The following is a 23,644-nucleotide window of genomic DNA, read 5'->3' on the forward strand; positions in this document are numbered from 1 at the left end:
CTGTCTGCGGACAAATGCTGGCTCCCTCGGCCAGAAAACGGAGATGAGCACTGCCCCCTAGAGTCAGGCATGACTGGACTTCATGTCAAGGGGAAACCTTTACCTTTACACTACAGTAAAAATATGTTTACTAAGTGTTTTGAAACTGAGAACCATAAAACATGGGTAAACTTTACTTTTTCTTCCAGAGATAGTCATAGAGATTATGCTTCCTCTGGCTTTGGCATGCAACAAAATAATACCCACTGATATCCCTTTCACACTCACATTTGCCCTTCAATTGAAAGCTGCATTCTAATTAACCCATGAGAGAATTCAAGCTTGAAAGAAGGTGGTTTTCTATTCTTGCAAAATATTTCTTGCAGCCCTGTTTCATAGAATGTTTCTTTACATTGTGTGTGTGTGTGTGTGTGTGTGTGTGTGTGAGAGAGAGAGAGAGAGAGAGAGAGAGAGAGAGAGAGAGAGAGAGAGAGCGAGCGCGCGCACGCACGTGAGAGCGAGCGAGCATGCATATCCATGTATGTGAATGCACAGCTCTGTCCATATCTCTGCAGAAGAGTGGTTTATTTCAGGATCACTGGGAGATATGGATACACACATATGCAGCTCCCCAGCCCCATTAACCCTGGCCCTCAGAGCTGTAAAAATTGTGTACCCTACATAAAAGAGAAGTAACAATAGTACTGGAATATAAGTGGAATTCAGATCAGTGTTTCACAATCTAAAGAAAATCTACTTCTGTACTTTAAATCATGGTATTTCCAAGCTTATCATTTAAAGGAAGAAAACATGTATTTACACATGCACCAAACATGCGCATGCACACTCACACACATACACACACACATCTTATTCTAGTATGTGAACTAGAATTAATATCACCTGACTAATTAAACAAGTATTACAAAAGCATAAGTGACTTGACATAACAAGTCATTCAGCAAATTATGTCTCAATGACAGATACAGCAAAGTTGGCTGTAGCAAAAAAGCATCTTGTACCAATTGCATCGGTTGTGGAAAGGATGCAATGGCACTCCAGGGGGAACCAAACCTTGAGCAGCTGAGGAATTTTCCTAGGATCATTCAGCGATTGCATAGCTCCTTACATTGCAAGGTTTGTATATGCCCCTGAATTAGCTAGCTCAAGGGCTTTACTGTTTCCTGCACGTGACTGGGAAATATCCCCCCTCTAGGATCATTCTGTGAAAAAAGCAGCTGATATGAGAAAACCAAGTCTTCCAGGAAGATGTCCATCCCATCTTGCAAGACATTTTCAGATAGGACAATCTCAAAGAGAATGCCAGGAGCATTAACTCCCTGACTAGAATTCTAGGAAACTCCTTAGTGCTTTCTACAGAGATAATCAATTTACTGTAAAGATCAGTATATTCCAATAATCAATAAACAAGATTAATTGTGGGCATTATTAGCAGTTCACTAAAGTTTTCTTCCTCACACAGTAACAGATGTATTTCTTGGAATTTTTAAAAAGTGACCCAAAGCACACCAAGAAGGTTCTTTTGATTACAGAGAATATGAACAGATGGACTTTACTAAAGACCAGTGGCACAAGGCCTCAACAGCTTTCAACACTGGAGCTCAGAGTCAGAACTACAGTCAGTACGATCATGAAAGATCTTGAACAGCCTTATTTCCTTTCTTCCTCTTTTTTAGATTGTTGAAAGAGTCCAAATTATAAATCTGAAGCCACTCCTTAGATAACATGCCAGCACACAGAAAGTCAATTAGATGTGAAGGCTAGATCCAAATCCTTTGAAGTGCCCCATTACAAGACCCAGAAGACTGTGCAACCAAAATCTGAGTAGAGGCTGAATTGGAGATCTTGGGTAGAGCCTGATCATGGATCATCTACTGATATCAGAGAAAGTGGCAGCAAAAACTCCTTTGGAAAGCAAAGCACATAGTGCCATTGAACAGATCTTGCAAGTTTTTCTTGCAGCAGTATGAAAAAGCTCTTTTCGCAGCTATCATGTCCATCCAACACAGCAAATTTACCACCATGCTACACTTTCAGATTGTTCGCTACTGTACCAGAAGCACTTAACTGGGAAATATCACCCTTTTCCATGCACTCAACCTGTGTTGTTTTGTTGCTAGGATAAAATGATCATTCACATAGTCAGTAGTTCCACTGCAACTGGTAAGGCAGTGGATGAAATATGGCTATATAATAGTTGAGTCCCATTTTAGATTTTGCTTGTGATGGCACAGGTGACACTATCCCCCTACATCATTGCATGTATCTTTTAAAACTGTTTTATGGTTTGTTTTTCTAACTTAATTTAGTGGCAAAGTGCTTCCTGCTATAACTCTAGCAGAAGAGCACATTTCACTCCTTACATCTTTTTTTTACAGTAATGAGCATACGGAAAACTACTTCATTTCCACACAGCATGATCCCACCACTTTGCAGACCTTTGTACTTTGTTTTTAATGTTTTCTGTTAGAGTCTGTGCATTACCCTTCACCTACATTTCCATTTTATGGAAATCAGATACAATTTGATGGGAACTGGTCCACACTATTGGGAATACAGCACTAAAAGGAATTGTGCTTTAAAAATAGGTAGGTAGGTAGGTAGATCCTGAACACATCAACACCTTTTCAGTTTTTCTTACCTGCAACAGAATTAGGTCGAGGCATTACTAATGAACCAGAGCTTTGAGTATATGTAACAGGGCCATCTCCAGCAGCTTCTACTTTTGGCAAACTTTCTGAAGATCCACCAGTCTCCTCTTCTGCCACTGGTGAGCAATTATCTGCCCTTCGTTCATGAATAATTCCTTGATGCGCAGCTGTTCTGAGACTCCCGTCCTTACTCCACTCCAAACTGGATCCACTACGGTCATCGTTTTCAGATGAACTTGTAACTGTTGCTAAGACAGAAAGAAAGACAGAAAGGAAGGAGGCAACTAGTGATTTCTTTCACAAAAATAAAAAAAGAACGATATTCTGTGTGAAGTCTTGGACCAACTGGGGCACTGTAACAAAATGCTGCAGTGTGGAACCCTTCTGCTCAGAGTATTCCAGCAACCACTTTTCTCTATTTAGATCAGTTTCCTAGGGCTAGGGCTGATGCACTTACTCTGAGTTCCAGGCAGCTACATTAAAATATTGTATTACTTCATTAATGTCCATGAGAACCTCTCGGTTCTCTCCCTGAGACATTTTACAGTAGCTTCTCAGTGTGAACCAAGAAATTAGCTATCCAGACAATAATATACTTTCGCCTGTGGTGGGTACCATCTCCTGTCCCTTTCTCCCTGCTTTTTGTTGAACCATCCCACTGCATCCCTCCCTCAGCCATTTTCATTTTTTCCAGTTACTCCTCCCACTAGTTGTCAGTTTTTTCTTCTCTGTTTCTGTCAGTATTTCTTGACCGAAGGAAGCTGACAAGTTCTTTCAAGACACACTAGATCAGAATACTTAGGTAGCTTTCGGCCAGAAAGCACTGTGCATGCTTATTTATTAATTTAAAATATTTGTATGGTGCCCAATTGTACCACAGCACACCTGGACAGCTCACAATGGTTACAACTACATACACCTCAAGATTTAAGGGTATATGGCATGAAATACATGACCCCATTTCAAGAATACTAGCAATTCAAAAACTGTAAATAGTTGTGCAGGTTTGATGAAAACCTTAGCCTGTGCTTCTGTAGGATAGAATTATTACAGTTTTCGATTAAAGGGAAAAAAACTTGGCCTTTTGATATATTATGAGCTAAGTGTTCCTTCTCATTTAATAATTCAGAGGAAGAGGTGGGTCAAGAAAGATTTCCACTCAAGTTTCTAATACTGAAAAGAAGGCATATTGCCAGATTTCTCCTCTCATTTTGGCCTCTAGCCCAGACGTTTCTCTTACTTAGCTCACTGAAAAAGATGAAAATCTGCCCTCACCTCTATTATGTCAGTAGAGGCAGAGACAATTTCAACTAAGGCAATAAAACACTAAAAAAGAAGGCAAGAAGCCTGAGCCAGCAGAAAGTGTGGGAGAGGGAGGGTAAGGGCAGTTCTCCCCTCAAAGGGTCTACTGGCCCAGAATAACACAGCAGGAATGGAAATACAATGGAAGTCTACTTAAGTAGTATAGAAGAACAAGCTATTGTTGCGGTTGGGTAGAGTCTGCCAACAACTGTTACAAAAGTTATACCTGTTAAATCTGTATGGAATGAGCATTTAATATTTTAATATCTTTGTATGAACAGCTAGAGAGTTCTCCGAAAATGCAAAGGTTCCTTTGAAAATGGAAATCTACATTCCCCACTCCTAAATAATTGCAGAAGGAGTAACTCTATAAGAAATAGATGGGACTGAGGATACTGACGGGTGTACAAGTTCATTTTCATTTCTATCCTACTTTCTTTTCTGTCCCTTTGTGGAAACAGGTCTGAAAAACATACTGTGCAGCCCAGCTTTCAAACCCTTTACTGTCTTTCAGTATTTTCAGGGAAGTATGTGGGGGTATTTTTTTTTAAATCAGCCTTGTTGCACAACAGAACATCCTATGTGTTTCTATAACATCTTGAGGCATGTATAACACATGCACACTCATACACATATACAGTTCCATATCATCCTAACTATTTCTGTATGTTCTAAAGGTTTTATTTTGCCCAATCCTCTCTTGCACTATGTCGGTTTCCCAATTCTGAATTAATCATTCAAACTACTCTTCAGTACAAATATTTTCCACCACAAGTACATGTAGATAGGAAATTTTTCAGCCTCCCTTAGCACAGAAACAACATTTCACTATTTATCTCCATTGTTTGCCTTCACTGGGATACCTCTTTGAGTAACTACTGCCTTTTGCAAGCACTGAAGGAACATATCCAGTGTTCCAGCTTGGCTGTTGGACTTCCCAGAGATTCAGGAGAAGGAGAGTCAATACGCTCTGCTAAGTACTGCTAGCAAATATGCATTCTTGGACGGTAATGGTTAAAACCAAGGTATTTAAACTACAACATTTTTCTACATATTCCTCATGTTTCACACCAGACATGTAACAACATTCTGCCTGCTACAGAAGACAACTAAAATTCCAGTCAGACAAGTCCTGTTGGGCTAACTTCCAACTTAGTAAAGTATTGCTACGGATGAAGCATCTTTCTCCAAACACTGCAGAATTGGAACAGTCAGGTACTACTAGTTTAAAGGCCCCCTAAATAAATACATACTTATGCAACCAGGATGCTTCTATAAATTGAGTGATTGGTTCTTCTAGCTCAGTATGTGCACTGGTTGGGAGAAGCTCTCCAGGGTTTCAGATACCTGGGGAATGAGACTGGAACCTTCCTCATAAGAAGTATGTGCTTTGTACCTGAGCTACACATCCCCACAACAGACACTCTTACGCACAGAAGCACACACAACAAGTTTGCCCACTTTTGCTAGGCTGTAACTTCATTTCATGAACTTGAATGGCTGCAGTGATAAAAAGAACAGAGAATTTTCCAGGAAGGGCCTGTTCCAGCTGTTAGCAAAGGACAGAACACAGAAATGTCAGGATAAGAAAATAATCTTTTAGTGCTTTAACTAAGTTCTCAGTATGCTGCACAGACATTATTCCAGTAACCTTTTGGGCAGTCCTTCCTGGATGATATTGTTCCTGTATGATAGATGGGGTTGAAAGACAGTGTCCTACCTAGGGCTATCTAGCAAGTTCATAGTTGCAGTAACAGCTGAACTGTGATTTTAGAGATTCACTGCTCATGAACAATCTTAACCACTGTATTATACCAGCATATAGTTTTCAGCAGCATAACCACATCCTTTGCTGTCTACATCATGGAATCCAATTATCATACTATAGTGAAGAAATTCAGAATTTCAGTCCCATCCAAATGCAATAAGCGCTTTCATCAAAAGGAAGTTTAAGCATGACTAAATGCCTACAAGAAAAAGACAAGAGAACCACTGAGGACAGCATAATTAATTGAAATGAAAGAGCTCTCTAAAAATTTTTGGAGCATGGAGATTTTGAAAGTGGAGCCAAGTACTAACAGGAATCAAGACTAGAGAGCTTTAGCTCTGGCTCTATACATCCAGGCAGTCCCACAGCAGCCCACCTACTGATACAGAAAAGCACGCAACAAAACAGATAGCTAGAAGCCAGTGCATTACTACGAATTAAACTGCTTACCTATAATTCCACTGTCCTTGCTTTCTAATGTGGAGCTCGGGCTGCTAATGGTCCCACAGGGACTACTTTTGTTGGCTGCTGTTTTGCCAGCACAGCTATTCAGGGTTGAGCAAGGACTATCGGTGCTAGGCGACGTAGTGCTGCTTGTTAGTGTAGAACAGGGGCTGACTCTTTGACTAGCTACCGTGCACTGAAAAATGAATGAAACAAAGAATCAGCCCACAGAAGTGCTGCATATACCTCTATGATGAGGACACAGTTAATACCAAGAAGAAAACCAAACAAACTTAAAGTAAACACATGGATCTTCTAAAGAACATTTTAAAGGATCTTTTGAATCCTTCTCAAGAAGGCAGGGAAATCAGTTGCTACCTTTGAGACTATGCCCGCTTATGGCCCCTTAGTACTGTAACCAGGTTTTGTAAAGTTCAGTACATCATTTCTGAAGTGACAGTGAAAAAATGGATCAGATGAACCACACTTGGAAATGATAATGCAAAATCCAGGCCTTATTCAGGATGATGGCCAAATGCAGACCATGCTTCACTGGGTATTCAGAAACAAAAAGAACAAGGAAGACATGGTTTAAAAGCTTTTGTCACAAATGATTAAAAAGCTTTTAGAATAAGACACACTTCTGTCATATTATAGAGTCACTTTTCACCTCCTAGACCCTACAAAAGGCTAGATAATTACGTACCTTTGAAAGAAAATTTGAAGTGTACATGTGCATATAAAATATACATGTGAAAAAGCAGATGGCATAAACAAGTGAGTCATGGCTGCTGTATTATACAGAAAAAGATGTAATCTGCATCATTATTTCAATCTGATTTCCAAATGCAAAAATGAAAACTGTGTATGCTGCAAATCCATCTCCCTTTTTCTACACATCTCCAGCATGCCAGATAGCACCCTAAATTTATTGCAACTGCCTCTGATGCTTGTCAGGGAGGTACACACACTAAAGCATTAATATTATTATATTGCTATTATACTTTAAATCCTCTGGAAGCTTCTGATTAAAATTAACATGCCATGTGCACTCAGAACTCCATCCAACTTAAATTATTTTATTTATTTATTTATAAATACATTGAAAGCCACAGAGAAGATGGACTCACAGCTCTATTTTTTCATTAGTGCTATCGACACATGTTACAGGCATACGCATTAGTATAAGTAAATATCACTGTATGCTAACAACTTTATTATTGAATATTTTTCAAGTAAAGAAGTTGTTGGCCTCTTAAATTGAGCCACACTGCTATTTATAACTTATTTCCTCTAGCATACCATAGTTTCATGTTTTTCTTCTGGAGAGATCTGGGCAGAGCTTGGAATCCCTTCTCCCAGTAAAAATCCCAGCCTTGTCATCAGTTCTTGAGCCGCTGGTGAACAGCTTGATTCTTTCTCTGACTTTGTTTCTGTGCCGGCATACACACATACATGCACATACACACATACACACACAAAGAAGAAGAGAAGAAACAATCTATAAATCAGGGCTGCAGAGATATATTTTGAAAGACTAACAAGAAGCAACGTTCTTTCAAGTTTGAATTCTTTTCTAAGCAAATATTCTACAGCTTCCAAAAGAGGAGCAAATATGGGTATGAAATGGATATCACTCTGTATTGCCTTCTTATATTCCAGAGTATTCTATACTAAAGTAGCCTTCCCCAACCTGCTGTCTTGCAGATGTATTGGACTGTATTTCCCATGACCCCCCACAAATACGGTCAATTACCTTAACGGATGGGTATGGCAGAAATATATTAGAGGTAGCTGTCCCAAGGTTTAAAATCTAGGACTCAGCCCCACTAATGTGAATTGTCTTTAAGTCCCACTGATTGCATTGGGTGAGATCCCAGCACTTATCACTTTTGAATCCACGTGTCAAACTAGATCTCCAGTGATTTACTTTAAAAAGCAAGATGTAGGGCTGCTTTGAATACAGGGGAAGTGTAATCTGGATAGGGAGAATTTCACTGGAGATCCTGAACTTGGTCTCTTGTTACACGTCCTACCTGACTTTGCCATGATCTTAATGGGTGAAAACATAAAAAGTACCCACTATAATGCCAGCATGGTTTTTCACTATAAGGTAACAGTAACTTCAAGGAAGACTTAGAATATGGAAATGTTGTGGCAGAAATGGACAAAAAAGCCTCTTCCTCTTCTGCCATTTTTCATGGAGCTACTTATTATTATGCTGATCACTCAATCCACTGAAAATCTCCCATTTCACACCAGTTTGGTCGTCAAAGTGCTTCACTTATGCCAACTAACACTTTTACATATCCCTGAAGTGGCCTAAAGGAAAACTGAGAATCAATTCTGTGAAATGAGTCAGAGAGTAGACAATTAAGCACTAATTCTATCAACTTTTTGCCTCTATACAACCAGTTCAGAGATTGTCAAGCTTTGAGTTTTAATCCATGTCATAATTTATTATTTCCATTGTTGCATTTCAACTTGCTTTATTTAATGTTATAAACTCTTTGTTTTATGGCGGCCTATAGATGCTGCAAGCAAGTAAATGTTGTTCTTTGGGTAATGCCTTTTTTCTTTAATTCCTGTATCCAAGTAGTGTTGTGACAAAACAGAGGTGACCTTTAATAAGACAAGTTGAATCTTAAATGAATTGCAACAACTGGCTCAGGAGGAATTACTGAAAGACAATTCCACTTGCCTGTAGTGGACAAGACATCTGCTTAATCTTGAGCTAAACTATCAAAACAGCCTGGGCCCTCAATGGAAGGGATTTAACAGTTTTTCCAATATCCTCCAAATGATGAAAACACCTCCTTGTTTCTCTTCCCATCATGTCTTTCAATCATTCAAACTGTTCAGAGCTTTAGTTTACACAATATCTAATCCTTATAGAAAGTAATCTTCTGTTCCTTAATGCCATTAACAATGAGTTCTGTCTAACAGTAGGCTCGTGGAAACAGTAGAAGAGCCAGCATTGTTCTTCTACTGGTTGTGCAAGCACAAGCAGATACAATACTTTGCTTAATGATGTCGTACTGCACATAATACTAACCCAGTTTATTGAAACCACAGTTTGTTAATCTACCTGAGCTGTCAAATTACTCTGGAGCCTCTGCTGTGCCTGACAAACAATGGAGCAAAGTGCAAATCCTGAGGCACTTCCACCTTACTCAGTCATCGCACCGGTATCCGAGGGACCACTGAGGGAGCCCTGAGGGGGACTGAATAAGGATCACTGTTGCCCAGAGAGTCCAAGCAGCATTTTCAAGTCGACTCAGGTGAACATAACTCATGTTCCCTCCACATCACTTGCCATGGGGGCTGCTTAACAACAGGGGCAGGTTTTCCTGCCACTCAGCAATGGGGACATGTGAATACAGGCCATGTCCTTAGAAGATCCAGGAGATTATGGCTTATGCCCCTTGTCACTGCAGCAAGCAAAGGAGATCCAGAAGGACATGACCCATCTCCTGTTGCTAAACTGCCACCACAACAAGTCACAAGATACTTTCTCCTGGGTCTCTTCCTAAGGAGCCCTAAGACAACACAGCTTTCCTGCACCCTGCTGCAATTGCAGGGCAAATACAGACATAGGGGCGGGGGCACATCCTCCAGGAAGACCCAGAAGAATGAACTGCTGTCGTGTACTGCCTCATCAAGGCCCAAGATACAGAAGAGCTGGTTTTCTTTTGCCCTTCACCATGTTAAATATATCCAGAATTTATATTCCAGTTTGGTAATGTGTTCAGTACCAATGGAAACTGAAAATAAATCACTGGGTGACCAAATACAATTAATCATAAAAGATAAGTTACATCTGATTCATATAATTGACTCTGATGTCTCCTCCTCATGTTCTGGCAGAAGATGGATTTATCACTGTGGGTCAAACCTTTCCTGCAATACTGATATATTTTCACATGTAACTTCCCTGTAAAACTTTTCTTTACCTATGAAGCTTTGATAAAATCAGTACTTACTGCTCAGAAATCCTCACTGGGTTTTACCATGGAAACTTCACTCCTAGTCAGGTGTCTGGGATTAATAAAGAATCTGACCTATGGAGAGCTAGTAAACAAGGAAGGAACAGTTTTGGCCTAGATATGATTTTGGTCTCTTTAGGGAGCAAACCTATAGTCTCTAGACAGAGTCTGTGGGACAACAGGGTATTTTGGATGTTTAGTTCTGAGGTTGGAGAGTGTCCAGACCTCCAGCCTCAGAGCTCCTAACCTCTCCTACTCCCTACTGCATGTGACATGCAGAGCCGTACTAGCTGATTCTTCAAGGTAGGAAATACTACCTCAAAGAGGGACAAAGGGGCAAGTGGCGTGTCAGGAAGAACAAGTGGAGACTGAAAAGAACATGATACAACCTTTTCTGAGCCTCTGTCAGCTTCTGTTCCTCTCCCTCCAAAACTCCTTTGCTAGATAGTCAAAAAAGAATGTCTAGCAAAAATGCAGGGTGAGAGAACAGGGAGGCAAAGCGCATTTCTCCCATAACTCCTACTCTGCATAGGATGATCATAATCTTCTGCTCTGGGGCTTATGAGTCACCCACAGGCTTGTATCCACTGTCTATTTATTCTGCCTTTTCTCTATTTATTCTGCCTATGTTGTGTGTTATAGAAAATTTGTGAACCTGTGGTACAAATGTGAGGGCCCATTTTTTGTATGACCAGAGGCCCTGATACTTCTGTAAGCATAATTTCAGGGTCACAGACTTCATAGCAAAAATTGCCAAAATAAAATGTCCACTGAGATATACTAAGACACAGTGTGGTGGAGGTGCCAAGCCTTTTGCTCATTTTATTCATTTTTTTCTCATTTCTTGATATAAGTACTGATGGCAAACCATTGACAGAATTCCATAAACATGTAAGGCCCAATTTTTCATTTGGGAATTACCAGTATAGAATGTTGAACAAAATTAATATACAGAGGAGACTGAGTTTGAAACCTCAGTGAAAGAGAGAGAGATGGCAGGGAGGGGATTGAACTTCAATATTCAGAATATGAATACACACACTCCTGAAAGAATGCAGCACCATGGGTTGTTCATGGATTGTTGTGCCATGCTGCAAAGGCATTAGACAAAAGCAGTTTTTTAAAAAGCCGCTCTACGTATTGATACTACTGTGCTGCAAAGGTATCTGGGAATCAGAAGGGAATCCCAGGGAGCAGGCAGAAGACAGAACAAACAAGCCACAAACTAAGAAAACAAGCCATGGTTTGTTTTTCTGTCAGAAGTAGGGCAACAATCATGGGTCAGCATTACTCCTGAACCAATTCAATCTATGAGATTTTTAAAGAATTTAAGAGCCACATACTTTTTCAAAAAGTGTAAATAAAAAGTAGTGATGTGAATAAACCAACAAAAAACTTAAGAAATATATTTAGATTTACTGAAGTGGTTCAGAATTTTCTATGGACAGGAACTCAGAAATTCTAGTGCCACTGACTAAAATTAGCATGAGGTTCCAGGGAAAAAAGGGTTCTCCCCTCCACTTCAGTTTTCATTTATATTTAGTGTTTATATTTTAGTGCAGAACTACTACTCTCTGTTTCTATCATTACCTAATACAAAGAAAAGCTAAGCAGTGTAAAAAATAAATCCACACATCTCATCTCTCATTTCCCACATATTTTTGCCACAAATGGACCAAATGAAGCAGCTGAGGTGTGGGCAGCAAAACACAAGACGGAGGCACCAGGACAAGGGCAACTGAACCTGAGCCAAGACAGAGTCCAAGTCAAATAGCAAGGCTCAATCGCATGTCCAGGTTGTAGTCACAGAGCAGGCCAGTTCAGGAACCAGAAATGCATACCAGGGCAGGGCAAGGAACAGGAAGACAAACAGAATTGCAGGTACTTTGAGGCAGGGTAACTAGGCAGGATACCCAGCAAGGCAAAATGCATGGCAAGGACAGACAAGGTAGCAGGAAAACCTGCATTGCTGACGCAACATGGCAAAGGAAGATTCACAGCAAGGGTCCAAATGCAGCAGGGTCAGGCAAGGTATAGGAGCCAAGCCACACCACAACTGGCAGGAAGACTTGCATTACTGAGGTGAGACAGGATCTGGGTGGGACACGGTGCAGGCACTACAGCAGACAGGAAGACCTGTGTTGCTGAAGTAAGTTCTGGAGGGAAGAACTTGCCAGGAGCTCCAGCAGGGCCTGGGACCAATCCTGCAAATACTGGTGGGTTTACCGGTTCTGGCCACCATTTAGAGCCCCAGGGAAGTCCAGATCCTGACACCAAAGATATTCCACATTTCAAAGCAGTGTCATCTTAGCTAATATTGCTATTCATGTCAAACAGACACTTAGCCTGAAGAGACAACCATCTGAACCCCGGTAAGCACATCTTTTGATCAACAGCCACAGCAGAGTACAAGGTCAAGGACAGTGAGTGGGGAGCACACTTTTTCTTAGCCAGAAGTACCATGAAGGCTCCTTCTATGCTGGTCTTTGTCTGTATCAGCTTTGGGGAAAGCAAGGGAGAAAACGGGCACAACGTTGCAAGGAAAGTGGAGCTCGAGTACACATTTCCACAGTTACCTGCCATCACATGTAACTGTATTAGCACAGAGGGGAAAATAGGGGCTGGGTCTGTCCCTCAATAACTGCGTGAGTGCATGATTGTGTGTGTGTGCGTGCATGTGTGTGCGCACGTGTGGAAGAAATACCTGGAATGTGTGAAGCCTTTCTTTATGACACTTGTACTTACTTGTGCACAAACCACCCCCAGAAAAAAAAAACACATCATGGGCAATGCAGTGGTATGGATTTGTGCCTGAAATGTGATGCAAGAGACATGACAGAGCATTCATACAGATGGTCTATCTCACCTGTTTCCTTGAATCCATCTACAAAGAGCCTCCCACAAGACTAAGCGCTATTGCTCATGTGTTCTGATGAGAATGCTAGTTGCCACAGAATAAATGTGGAACTGGAATCAATTTGTGTAGGCAAACGAAACTCCTACTACTGGCATGCCTCTTAGTCACCAGTGGTACATGTCCTCTAGCTGGGAAAACGCTAGACATTTTGTTCCTTTGCCATCTCTGATGATGTTACTTTTTTTTTAACTGTATATACTATGCAGGCTAGTGGCCAAGTGACAGTGAAATCTGCTGCCATATGGAAGCAGGAGGATGGAGACTTAAGCCATCTAAATTAGCAAACAGTGATCTGTTTCTCAGGGTTTATATGATGGTCTTTAGTAACCTTTTGGGCTCAAAAGAGCAAGGCCCACTTGTCCAAAAAGAGAACCACTAAACAGTGGGAGTTAAGAGACGATGGAAGAATAAACCATTATCATGCAACTAATAACTACAAAGCTTCCTCTGCAAAAAGAGTGCTCTTCTTTAACAACAACAACAACAACATAATTTGCTGTCAATCAGCCATGGCCAGTACAAAAATGAATGAATAAAACAGCTATAAAAATAAAAAGTTGGGATAAAATCTCCATGTCAAAATTAGACAGAGCATACTTTTTAACATGTTTTGAAAGTTCAACAGATTTTCTAACTGTGAAAAGTAAGGTCTAGAGTGCAGAAAAATGCAGACAGTCACAAAATATAGGTTACACTGATGTGAATTTAAAAGAATGGGGCCATACTCTGCTCTCGAATCCAGATATGCACAAAAAATGTGGACAGGGTTCCACAGAGGAATGTTTGTCTCTCCTAGAAACTTTTACCACTATGGAAAGAGATGTTGTGAACTCAGTCTCAGATAGAAAGCTCCAGAAAAACAAGGAAGGTGTATTTAGCTTGAAGGTGTATGTTGAGTCCACTGGTATCAATTAGGCTATAAATCTAAAATCACAGTGAATATGAAATCCTCATTATTGTACAAATACTAACAGAGTATCTTGATTCTCATTTCACAGTGACATTCATTGAAACCACGCTCTGTTATGCTGTAGTCAAATTTAATGAACTTGGAACTTTTCAAGAATACCAATTAACTCCAGGGTTGGGCTATTACCAGCCTTGCCAACACAGTCATCTATTGTTATTTGCTGTCTGATTTAGTAAGCTTTTCACTGCAGTGGCAAGACACATCTCTTTAACACAGCAAAGTAGAACACTTTCACTTGAAAGACTGAAAGCAAGCAAAATCCAAGTACTACTCGCACAGTAATAGCGACCCACAAATCTTATTCTTAATTTTACTGGAATATTTACACCATTCTAGGATTCTGGGCTGCTAGACATGGCACATATTAACCTAGCACAATATCTGCAAAACGGTTCTATACAAAGAGTACAATTTTTACTGTTTTTATAGCCATTTCCTTTTCAAGTCAAAGTCCAATCATTTAATAAAGGTAAAACCACTCTAAACACACATACTCACCATTCTGGTTGTGTTCAGTTGGTTCCAACACCTTCCTCATTGGAACGACGACTGCATCCCCCGGTATTCGGGGGCTTTCCACGTATTTGGGCTTCCTGATGGGACCTGCAACAGGAAACATTTTAGCTCACCTACTATTGCTCAGACAGGACACAAATTTCAGAAGACAGGTGGAGGAGGAGAACAACTCCAAAAGCAAAGCTAAGTGATGCAGACGCTACCCATGTTATAAGAAAGATAGTGAATTCTCTCGTACTTCCACTCTTGCAGTCTGTTGTCAGGGGGAAAAAGCAGCAGCAACAAGCTCTAGTCAGGCTCACTTTTTGGAATGTAAACTCTGCTGTGGAACAAAAGCAGTTTCCTTGCTGTGATGCTTCTGAAGCAGCCTCTAGCATATGTAAAGAGTGTGACTCTGACATGGTTGAAACACACACAGCCTCAGACTGAGCCTCTCTAGGCAGAACCTCTGTTTTCCACCTCAATTTGAAGATAACCCTGTTTACTAGTATAATCTTTGAAAGCCAGGAGGCAAGGATTACAAAGCAGACAGCTTGCAACATTTAACACTCCAAATATTCCCATCCAGCAGCTTTATATTACTGAGTACAGTATTTCTACCCAAGCAAATGACGCACAATGTTGATTGTAAGAGGGCGGTGGGGTGGGGAGGAGAAAGATCTGTTTGGCAGCTAGCTCTCAATATGTTCATTTAAAAAGAAAGGGAGACAACAATTTTAGTAAAATTAAACCAAAACATGCTTGGCATTTTAAAGCCATCTATTTAGTTTTCGGGTTGAGATGGAAAACAGTTTATCAACAGTTTATGTTCATCAAACTTAAGAAAATGAATTCACTACTTTCATTTCAGTATTTACATTATTAATGGCAGCACACTCTACTGAATGCAACAATTACAGGAAACATTAAATGCACAACAGAAATTCTGTTCACGAAAATAGTACCACAGTGGGAACAATACTGCCATCTAAGGGTTTTTTAGAGAAATGCTCCAAATAGTGAAGCAACTGCTTTAAAAATCTAACAGGCCTAACCTATGATCCTGGTGTTAATAAGTTAGAATTTTATTTAGCCTCTGTAGTAGAGAAGATCAAACGATGAAATAATACTATTACTAATAATATCCAAACCAATACCAATGAGTTGCACTCTCACATCCCCCCGCCAATTCACCCCAAGGAAAGATACCCAACATATTGTGTTTGCTAAGATTCCACCAGTTCATCACAGATCCTAGTCACAATTCCAGCTACTTATATTGCAGATACACACACCCAAGAGCAGCCACAATGCCTCCCCAGCACAGGGCTCTCTCTATTTCAGCAGTTAAGGGGTCACATGAAGAACCCACAGGTGAAGACTGCAAATTCTACTGTGATACCAGTACCGCATATGCATTAGCATCAGTGTGATGGAGCAAGCATTTTGCAATGGAGAAAGACAAGAAAACAGGCACACCACAAAAAGCAGCTTGTTTCTGAAAGCTACCAAAGAACACTGGTATTCCAGTGGAAAATGGCAATGCAATAGGAATAGGAAATGTGTGGGTCAGAATCTCATTCCTGGGAATGTAAAGACAGGCTGCAGTTTTTTGAATGGTTATCTGAGTGTTTACAGATAAGGACAATAAGAAGCTGTTTTCTGGTGACATCATATCAGTATTTAAGTTATGACTGCATGACCAAAAGAGCCCTTGCCTGGACATCCAAGCAGTAGTGATGAATTAAAGTTAATGCTACAGACCAAGTTGCAGCTTGGCAGTCATTTGAGACCCCTGTAGCAAATGAAATGGAGGTTGTGCATTCCTTTGCAATATGTACTCCCACATAGTTTACAGGCTAGAGACTGCCAGCTCATAGGCTAGTGGGATAGTCTGGACAATCCACCACAGTCTCTTAGAAACAGGAAGCTCTTTCCTTTGCCCCCCCCATTACAAGAAAATAAACATGGAGACTGAGGGAAAGATTTAGTTCTGGGGTAGTAGAAAGCCAGGTCCCTCCTGGTGTCCAAAGTGTAAAACGTTTGTTCCATCTCTGAAAATGCCGCAGGAAAAAAAGACAGGCTTTTCCCCCTGATATCCTGTTTTAATGGAAGTCCGAAACAACCCTGGGCAGAAAAGCAATACTGGAACAAAGAGCCACCATATTCTTATGGAACACGACATATGCTGGGCCAATCTGGACACCACATATTTCAGTTGCCCTCCTAGCTGAGGTGACTGCTAGCAAGATTGCAGCTCTTCAAAAGAGGAGGTGGAGATCTGTCATTTCCAGTGGCTCAGATGTTTTCCCTACAAAGGTATGGAGAACAACCAACAGAATCCATTGAGGCACCAGCTTCTAGATCAATGGAGCGCATTGCTGACTCCATGAATAACTGGTTGGATAACTGGGTGAGGAAACAACTGAGGAACCATCTATAGGCTGGTGATAGGCCAAAATTACAGACTCACAATGAAGACACCTTTGACCCTTTTCAAACAAAAAGAAAGGGAAATTAAGAACATGCTCAACAGAGCAGTTGCAGGGTTTGATCTGTACAGCAGTTACAAAGTTCTAAAAAGAAGTCCACTTTTTTGCACAGGATATACTCATGGTTGGTTTTCTAACAGCAGTCAAAAGTTCACGTAACCCTGAGGGTAAAGCTATTTTCTCAGCTATAGGCAAATTCTGCAAATGATCATCTTGATTGTGGACAGGTCTGGATGTTGGATTTTGAGAGAGAAACTCTGCTCAGAATGGGAGGTCATTTGTCAAGTCCATTTGCCAAGTGGAAGAGCTGAGCAAGCCATTACTGTGCTCAGCCGCTACTGAAAAATTAAGATCCTGTTAGTCTGAAGCTTTGCTTCAATCTCATCTTCCAAGCCGTCATTTTTGCATTTGGTACTAAATCCATTGCTTCATTTGCTTTGGCATGAAAAAGGCCACCCCCATTAAAATGCAAAGGCAAATACATGACCAATCTTCCTGAGTTGGGTCTTGCAGATCTGAGCCAGGCTTTTCTACAAAGGGCAACACTATAACCATGACATTGCAACCAAGCCAATACACAGAGGCAGCAGGCTATAATCAAAAGTTCTCATACTGAAGATCAATACCCTAACCACACAGCTACAGCCAGACCAAAAAGAAAAAAGTACACAATGGGACTTTTGTAGCACCCTGCAGACCTAACCGATGAAATGCCCCTTCACTCCAAGCAATGTGCTCAAGAACTCAGGCATATAGATTAGTACTGAATAGGATGTATGGGAAACTATAGCTCAGTGGAATAATATACAACACATTCCAGGCTTGCAAGCTGGCTACAAGGCATCCAGAAGAAAAGTCTGGGAAGAAAAAGACATGTACATGCACTCATATGCAACTTGACACACAAAGAATGATAGGCTCATAGAAACCGTCTCACCCAAGTAACTGTATGACACATTCATGCTCTAACAAGATGCTTCCTTTCTTCCCAGGCCCTTCGTGCAGTTGCAGCTTTTAATTGCATGGACACAATAGGATTTAGAAACAATCCTTCCCCATTCAGCAGGCGTAACTAGTGCATATGATTGCTGTGTAAATAATTAAGACGCCCTGTTTTCCAGTAAACAGTAGCTATAAAAATTTCAGTTGTTCACATTTGAGGTACTATTCAGCAAATGGCGTATTACAAATTTGTGTGGAATTCTAAGACATTAGAGGTGTTATGCATGTGTGTCTGCATTAGCAGAGGAACATTAGATGAACTCTGCATAATGGCTACATGTGGATATTAAAATAAGGTCGAATTTGTAAGCCTTTAACCATGTTTTGCATGCAGTGGTGGAATTCATTCTTTCCTTCCTTCCTTCCTTCCTTCCTTCCTTCCTTCCTTCCTTCTGAAGTTTCTATGCCGCCCCATTCGCCTAAGCCTCAGGGCAGCTCACAACAATAAATAAATAAGCATTTCAGAACAGTTGTGTGAACATAAAGCCACCCTGGGTTAAAGACAGAGTAGAAAACATACTTTAACATAGTCTTGTCTTTTATTACAGTACCCTTGTCATGGCTCACTGATTGAAAGACTGACCACCCACCTTAACAGAATCACCCCTTTTCCTGTCACTTTCTCTGGAGCATCAAAGACTACCAATTGAAGAGCTAGCTGCCAACACAAAGGGAAACACTATGAGATATGATGCCTGCAGTATCTTGCATATGTTATTCAAGTAAGAGTCAGAGAAGCAGAAATGATAAACCTGTTCAAACAAAAGATGGGTGGTTTGTTTATTTATTTTGCATGATTTGTTAAACTGTCCAGCCAGAGAGGATCGTGCAGGTAAGATCATTTATACCAGCTTTCCTCAATCTACTCCCTCCAGATGTTTTGCATTACAACTCCAGTCAACCTTGACCACTAGTCACCCAGGCAGCAGCTAAGGGGTGTTGCAGTCCAAATATCAGGAGAACCCAGCTTTGGAAAGGCTGGTCTGTACAATTAGAATACTGACAGATAATCTTCATCAGGGCAACTTATTGATTTTAATCAATATTTTTGTACATCTTTATTAAAATATTTATATCCCATGTTTCCAGTTCACAGTGTGATGCCCAAAACAGTTTACACAATAATCTGGGAACAATTCATGTGAGCTAAACACTAGGAATCAAACTGAACAACACAGAAAATAACAAGAACTGTAATATTCTTCAGCCAAATTAAGGAATGAGTTAAATCATTAAGGCCCACATACTGAAAAGCTATTTTGGTCTGGTATCTAAAGGCCACCAAGGGAAAAGGCCATTCTGATTCTACAGGACAGGGAATCCAAAGGCTTGGCAAACAGATCCTTCAGGTAATTTGGTCCCAAACTGATCAAGTTTTAAAAGACTTTGAATTAGGATTAGAAATTACCTAGAAGCCAGTATGGGCAGAACAATGGAGAAATATGTTACACAAATCTGGCTCTGGTTATCACTTTCACTGCCACATTTTGTAACAGTTGAACTTTTCAAAGGTATGCTACAGTAATTCAACCTTGAAATAACTATGACATGCATGATTATAGCCAAGTGCCCCTTTTTCAGCAGCAGGCACAACTGGTCTACCAGACTAGGCTTGGCAATGGCACACCTAGCCACAGTTGTCACCTGGCCAACCAGAAGCAACACTGGATCCAGAAAAAGCATTCCTAAGATGTGGATTTCTTCAGAAGGGGTGCAACCCTGCCCCAGTGAGACTTCATCCTTATCTCATGATTAGTAGTCTTACTGACTTGCCTATGCTATGTCTCTCTGTTAGGAGACATCCTGTCCAACCATCCTGTGGTTAGGCCAGTGTGGTGTAGTGGTTAAGAGCACGGGACTGGAACTCAGTCGATCTGGGTTCTAGTCCCCGCTCAGCCAAGGAGCCCATTGGGTGACTTTGGGCCAGTCACAGACTCTCAGCCCAACCTACCGCACAGGGTGGTTGTTGTGGGGATAAGATGGAGGAGGAGAATGATGTAAGCTGCCTTGAGCCCTTTGTAGGAAAAAGGCAGGATATAAATCGATAAATATTTGTTGTTATTTGTTTTTCGGCGCCAGGCAAAGACCTTTTTATTTAAACGTCATTTTAATTGTTAACAATATTTGCTTATTTATCTGGCCAGGGTGACTTTTTATACTGTTATTTATTTTAATTTTATATTGTTATTTTTGTATTTTATTGTATTTTATTTCTGCTGTGAGCTGCCCCAAGGCTTCGGCAAGGGGCGGCATAGAAATGTTTAAATAAATAAATAAATAAATAAATAAATAAATAAAATAAAACAAAACATTTGAACAGGAAGGAAGAGAAAGCTAAGATCTAGAATTTCATAAGCATACCTATGACACTGAACCCCAGCTCCCCATACTAATTTTCCCCAATGGTCTATTGTACAGTTGAACACTGTATCAATATAATCTAAACACCATTGTGTCAAGCAAAAATTAGAAAGCAGCACTCTAGGACAAATTAGATCTACATATACAAGAATCATTCTGGTCAGATGGTCCAGAATACCATTGTCAATTGTATTAAAGGCAGAGGTCCAGAAGAATAAAAAAATAATAACTGTCTCACTCATCTAGTTTTTATTTCAGTCTAGCCATACAAGGCTGAGAAAAACTGGAGGGATGGTGGAAGGAAGACTGGTGTATCTTTTCCTCATCAGTCTATGAGAAATGGTTTTCTAAGCTGTGGCTATGATGTTTCTCCTGCCAGCCAAATAACTGCTAAAGTAATGATGGGGGTAGTAAAAAGCCCTCACCTTTTCCTAATTATCCTTGAAAATTCCTAACCAACATTCAATATCCCATTCTAAAGGCATGGTGCTTAGACATGCGTAGCAACTTATAAGGTCCGCAGCTTGGGAGTGCTCCTCGACCCGGAGCTTTCACTCGAAGCTCAGGTAACAGCAGCGGCGAGGAGCGCTTTCCTCCAGCTTCAGCTGATCCATCAGCTGTGCCCCTATCTGGAGCACGACAGCCTCGCAACAGTGACTCATGCACTGGTGACTTCCCGCCTTGACTTCTGTAACGCGCTCTACGTGGGGCTACCCTTGAAGACGGTCCGGATACTTCAATTGGTTCAAAATAGAGCTGCCAGGCTGCTGACGGGAACTGGACGCTATGCTCACATGACTCCAGTTCTCTGGCAGCTTCATTGGCTTCCCATTGAAGTCCGGGCCCAATTCAAGGTGTTGGTGATGACCTATAAAGCCCTAAACGGCTTGGGTCCTGGTTACCTGAAGGAGCGCTTATGTCCATATATGCCCAGCCGCCCCTTGAGATCAGTGGGAGAGGCCCTCCTCCGGGAGCCCTCAGTGAAGGAAATTAGGAGGGTGGCTACTCGGAGGAGGGCTTTCTCAGCGGTGGCGCCTAAGTTATGGAATGCGCTCCCCAGAGAGGTCCACCTGGCGCCGTCGTTATTTGTTTTTCGGCGCCAGGCGAAGACCTTTTTATTTAAGCAGCATTTTAAATGTTAATATTATTGAATTTTATTCGGCCAGGGCGGCTTATTTTATTTTACTGTATATATTTTAATTGTTATTGTTTTAATGTATTTTGTATTTTATTTGATGTTGTAAGCCGCCCTGAGGCCTCGGCAAGGGGCGGCATAGAAATGTTTTAATAAAATAAATAAATAATAAAAACTCAAATACATATATTTCTGGGACAAGACTGACCATCTCCATCAATTTCAGTCTGCTTTGAACTACAGTTCAGCCAAAGTGCCCCCAACCTGGTGATTCCTTTTTCTTCTTCTGGTTCAATCTTTTTCTGCACAGAGGTGCATAGAGAAATGCACAGAGATGCTGTGGCACAAGTGGGCGGCATACAAATGTTTTAGATAAATAATCCTACTAGCAACTGCCACCCCCCCTTGGGAGGATGCTACATAATGACATATAAATGAAGCTATACCCTCTTTCAAGGTCATATTTAACAGCTGTATTTCCTCAACTGTCCTTGCCCTCAATCAACAATGGGCAAGGGACAAATCTAATCAGCCTTGCACTTAAAAAAGCTCTCTCCACATCCTCAGGCTGCAAAAGCTGAAAGCATCTGCAGAAAAAGACAAGTAGTTGGGAAGGCGTACAATGTGCTGTTTATGGAGGGTTTTGGGGGACAAGGCTCCTATATAATAAACAAACGCCAAGCAACATAAAAGCAACTAATACAAGCTTTACAAATCATCCAGAACTTCTTTTCCTGGTTAGATGAGCGTCCCTGGGGACATTTCTTTTCCACATTTATGGTGCTACCATGAATAGGGCCTTTGCCATGTGGTCACCTGCCACATCTTAGATATTGGGGCAATCAAATAACAGCCAGCTCTGAAGATCTGAATACACGTGCAGGCACATGCGGAAACAAGCAGCTTTTCGGGTATTCTGGTCCCAAGCTGAGCTACACTATAATAAAGGTCAAAATCAGCTCCACTAGAGGACTCTGTATAGATGCAATGGGAGCAGGACGTGGCATAATTTAAGCATCTCCTTGTTGAAACAGATGGCTCCCATGCCTACTGAAACTGCCAGAAGGTTTAAGTGCTTCTTTAGTAAGTATGGGTTACTTAAAAACTGCCACCACCACCTGACAATCAGTTTAAGGAAAGTGCTGAAGACCTGTAGTGTGTTCTTCCATTAACTTCCTCAAGAATATATAATTTTGCTACATCTTCTCCCCACTTCATCCCTATGAACATATACGTATGTTGGTAGAATGGACTATATAAGTTTTACTTTCCTTTTCTTCCTACTATTCTAGAATTCTATAATAAGTACTTAATATTTATAATTCTGCTCACAAATACACACATAAAACATAAAAGACAAGCTGGAATTAACCAAAGAGGATTTTAAAATTAAATAATCCATAATCCTCCTGTACTCTGAATTCATATTACACTGAACACTGTGTTCTTGCTTTTGTGTGTGTGTGTGTGTCTGTGTGTGTGTGTGCATGCACACACACAAATTTTTAATGCATGGAGGTTTTATCTTAGCAGTCTTCTGCATTGGAACATAAATGTCACCCCCAAAGCCTAAAACAAGAACAACTTTTACTCTGTAGATCAGCCTGGCAGTCTGTAAAGCTTTTATTAACAAGACCCATCTTCCTCTTCCTTATACCAAGTACTAACTAGTCTAAATGTGGCAACTATTTCCTATATCCTTATATTAAGAAGGAACATTTCACAAAAATGTCAAGGCAATACTGATAATTTCTGCTACCTATCTGCTTTGATCTATAATTTTAAGGAACTCTATAAAGCAGGTAAACTATTAATCTTTGTGAGCTTCACAATCTTCAAGGACATTTGTTCATGCAACAAAAGAGGGCAATTTTCCTTGATGTTTTGGCAGACAGCAGTCAGCAACAACCTCAAAAGCTCCTTTGCCTCATCCTACTACACAATCCTAGTTTGCAGGGCAAGTTAAGTGAAGAAGCAAGCAATGTCAAAGACTGTGCAAAGGCCTTGTCTTACCAGCATGCAGCAAAAACAATATGCCTGGCGCAGCCCCAAGTTGTACTCCTGGGACAATACTTGAAGATGTTTTGTATTCTGAAACATTTGAAAGTACTTTCACAACAT

General features: G+C 40.7%; 1 protein-coding gene across 3 annotated transcripts in view; it reads right to left on the minus strand.

Annotated features, from left to right (window-relative positions):
* LOC123024450 (protein TANC1-like) overlaps nt 1-23,644 on the minus strand; it is an 81,190-nt gene that overhangs the window by 49,289 nt on the left and 8,257 nt on the right. For 2 of the 3 annotated variants that reach the window (XM_044432159.1, XM_044432158.1), the window contains exons 1-5: nt 14,793-14,977; nt 14,537-14,641; nt 7,468-7,598; nt 6,172-6,361; nt 2,642-2,899 (exon numbers count right to left, since the gene is read on the minus strand). In XM_044432159.1, the coding sequence (XP_044288094.1) occupies nt 2,642-2,899; nt 6,172-6,361; nt 7,468-7,598; nt 14,537-14,641; nt 14,793-14,955 (847 nt within the window). In that variant the 5' untranslated portion in view covers nt 14,956-14,977. Of the gene's footprint in view, nt 1-2,641; nt 2,900-6,171; nt 6,362-7,467; nt 7,599-14,536; nt 14,642-14,792; nt 14,978-23,644 lie in introns of those variants that run through there. The other variant, XM_044432160.1, reaches the window with a different exon arrangement.

This window comes from Varanus komodoensis, unplaced genomic scaffold (genome assembly GCF_004798865.1).
Source record: "Varanus komodoensis strain SLA01 unplaced genomic scaffold, ASM479886v1 scaffold230, whole genome shotgun sequence".
In the NCBI taxonomy this organism is placed as follows: Eukaryota; Metazoa; Chordata; class Lepidosauria; order Squamata; family Varanidae; genus Varanus; species Varanus komodoensis.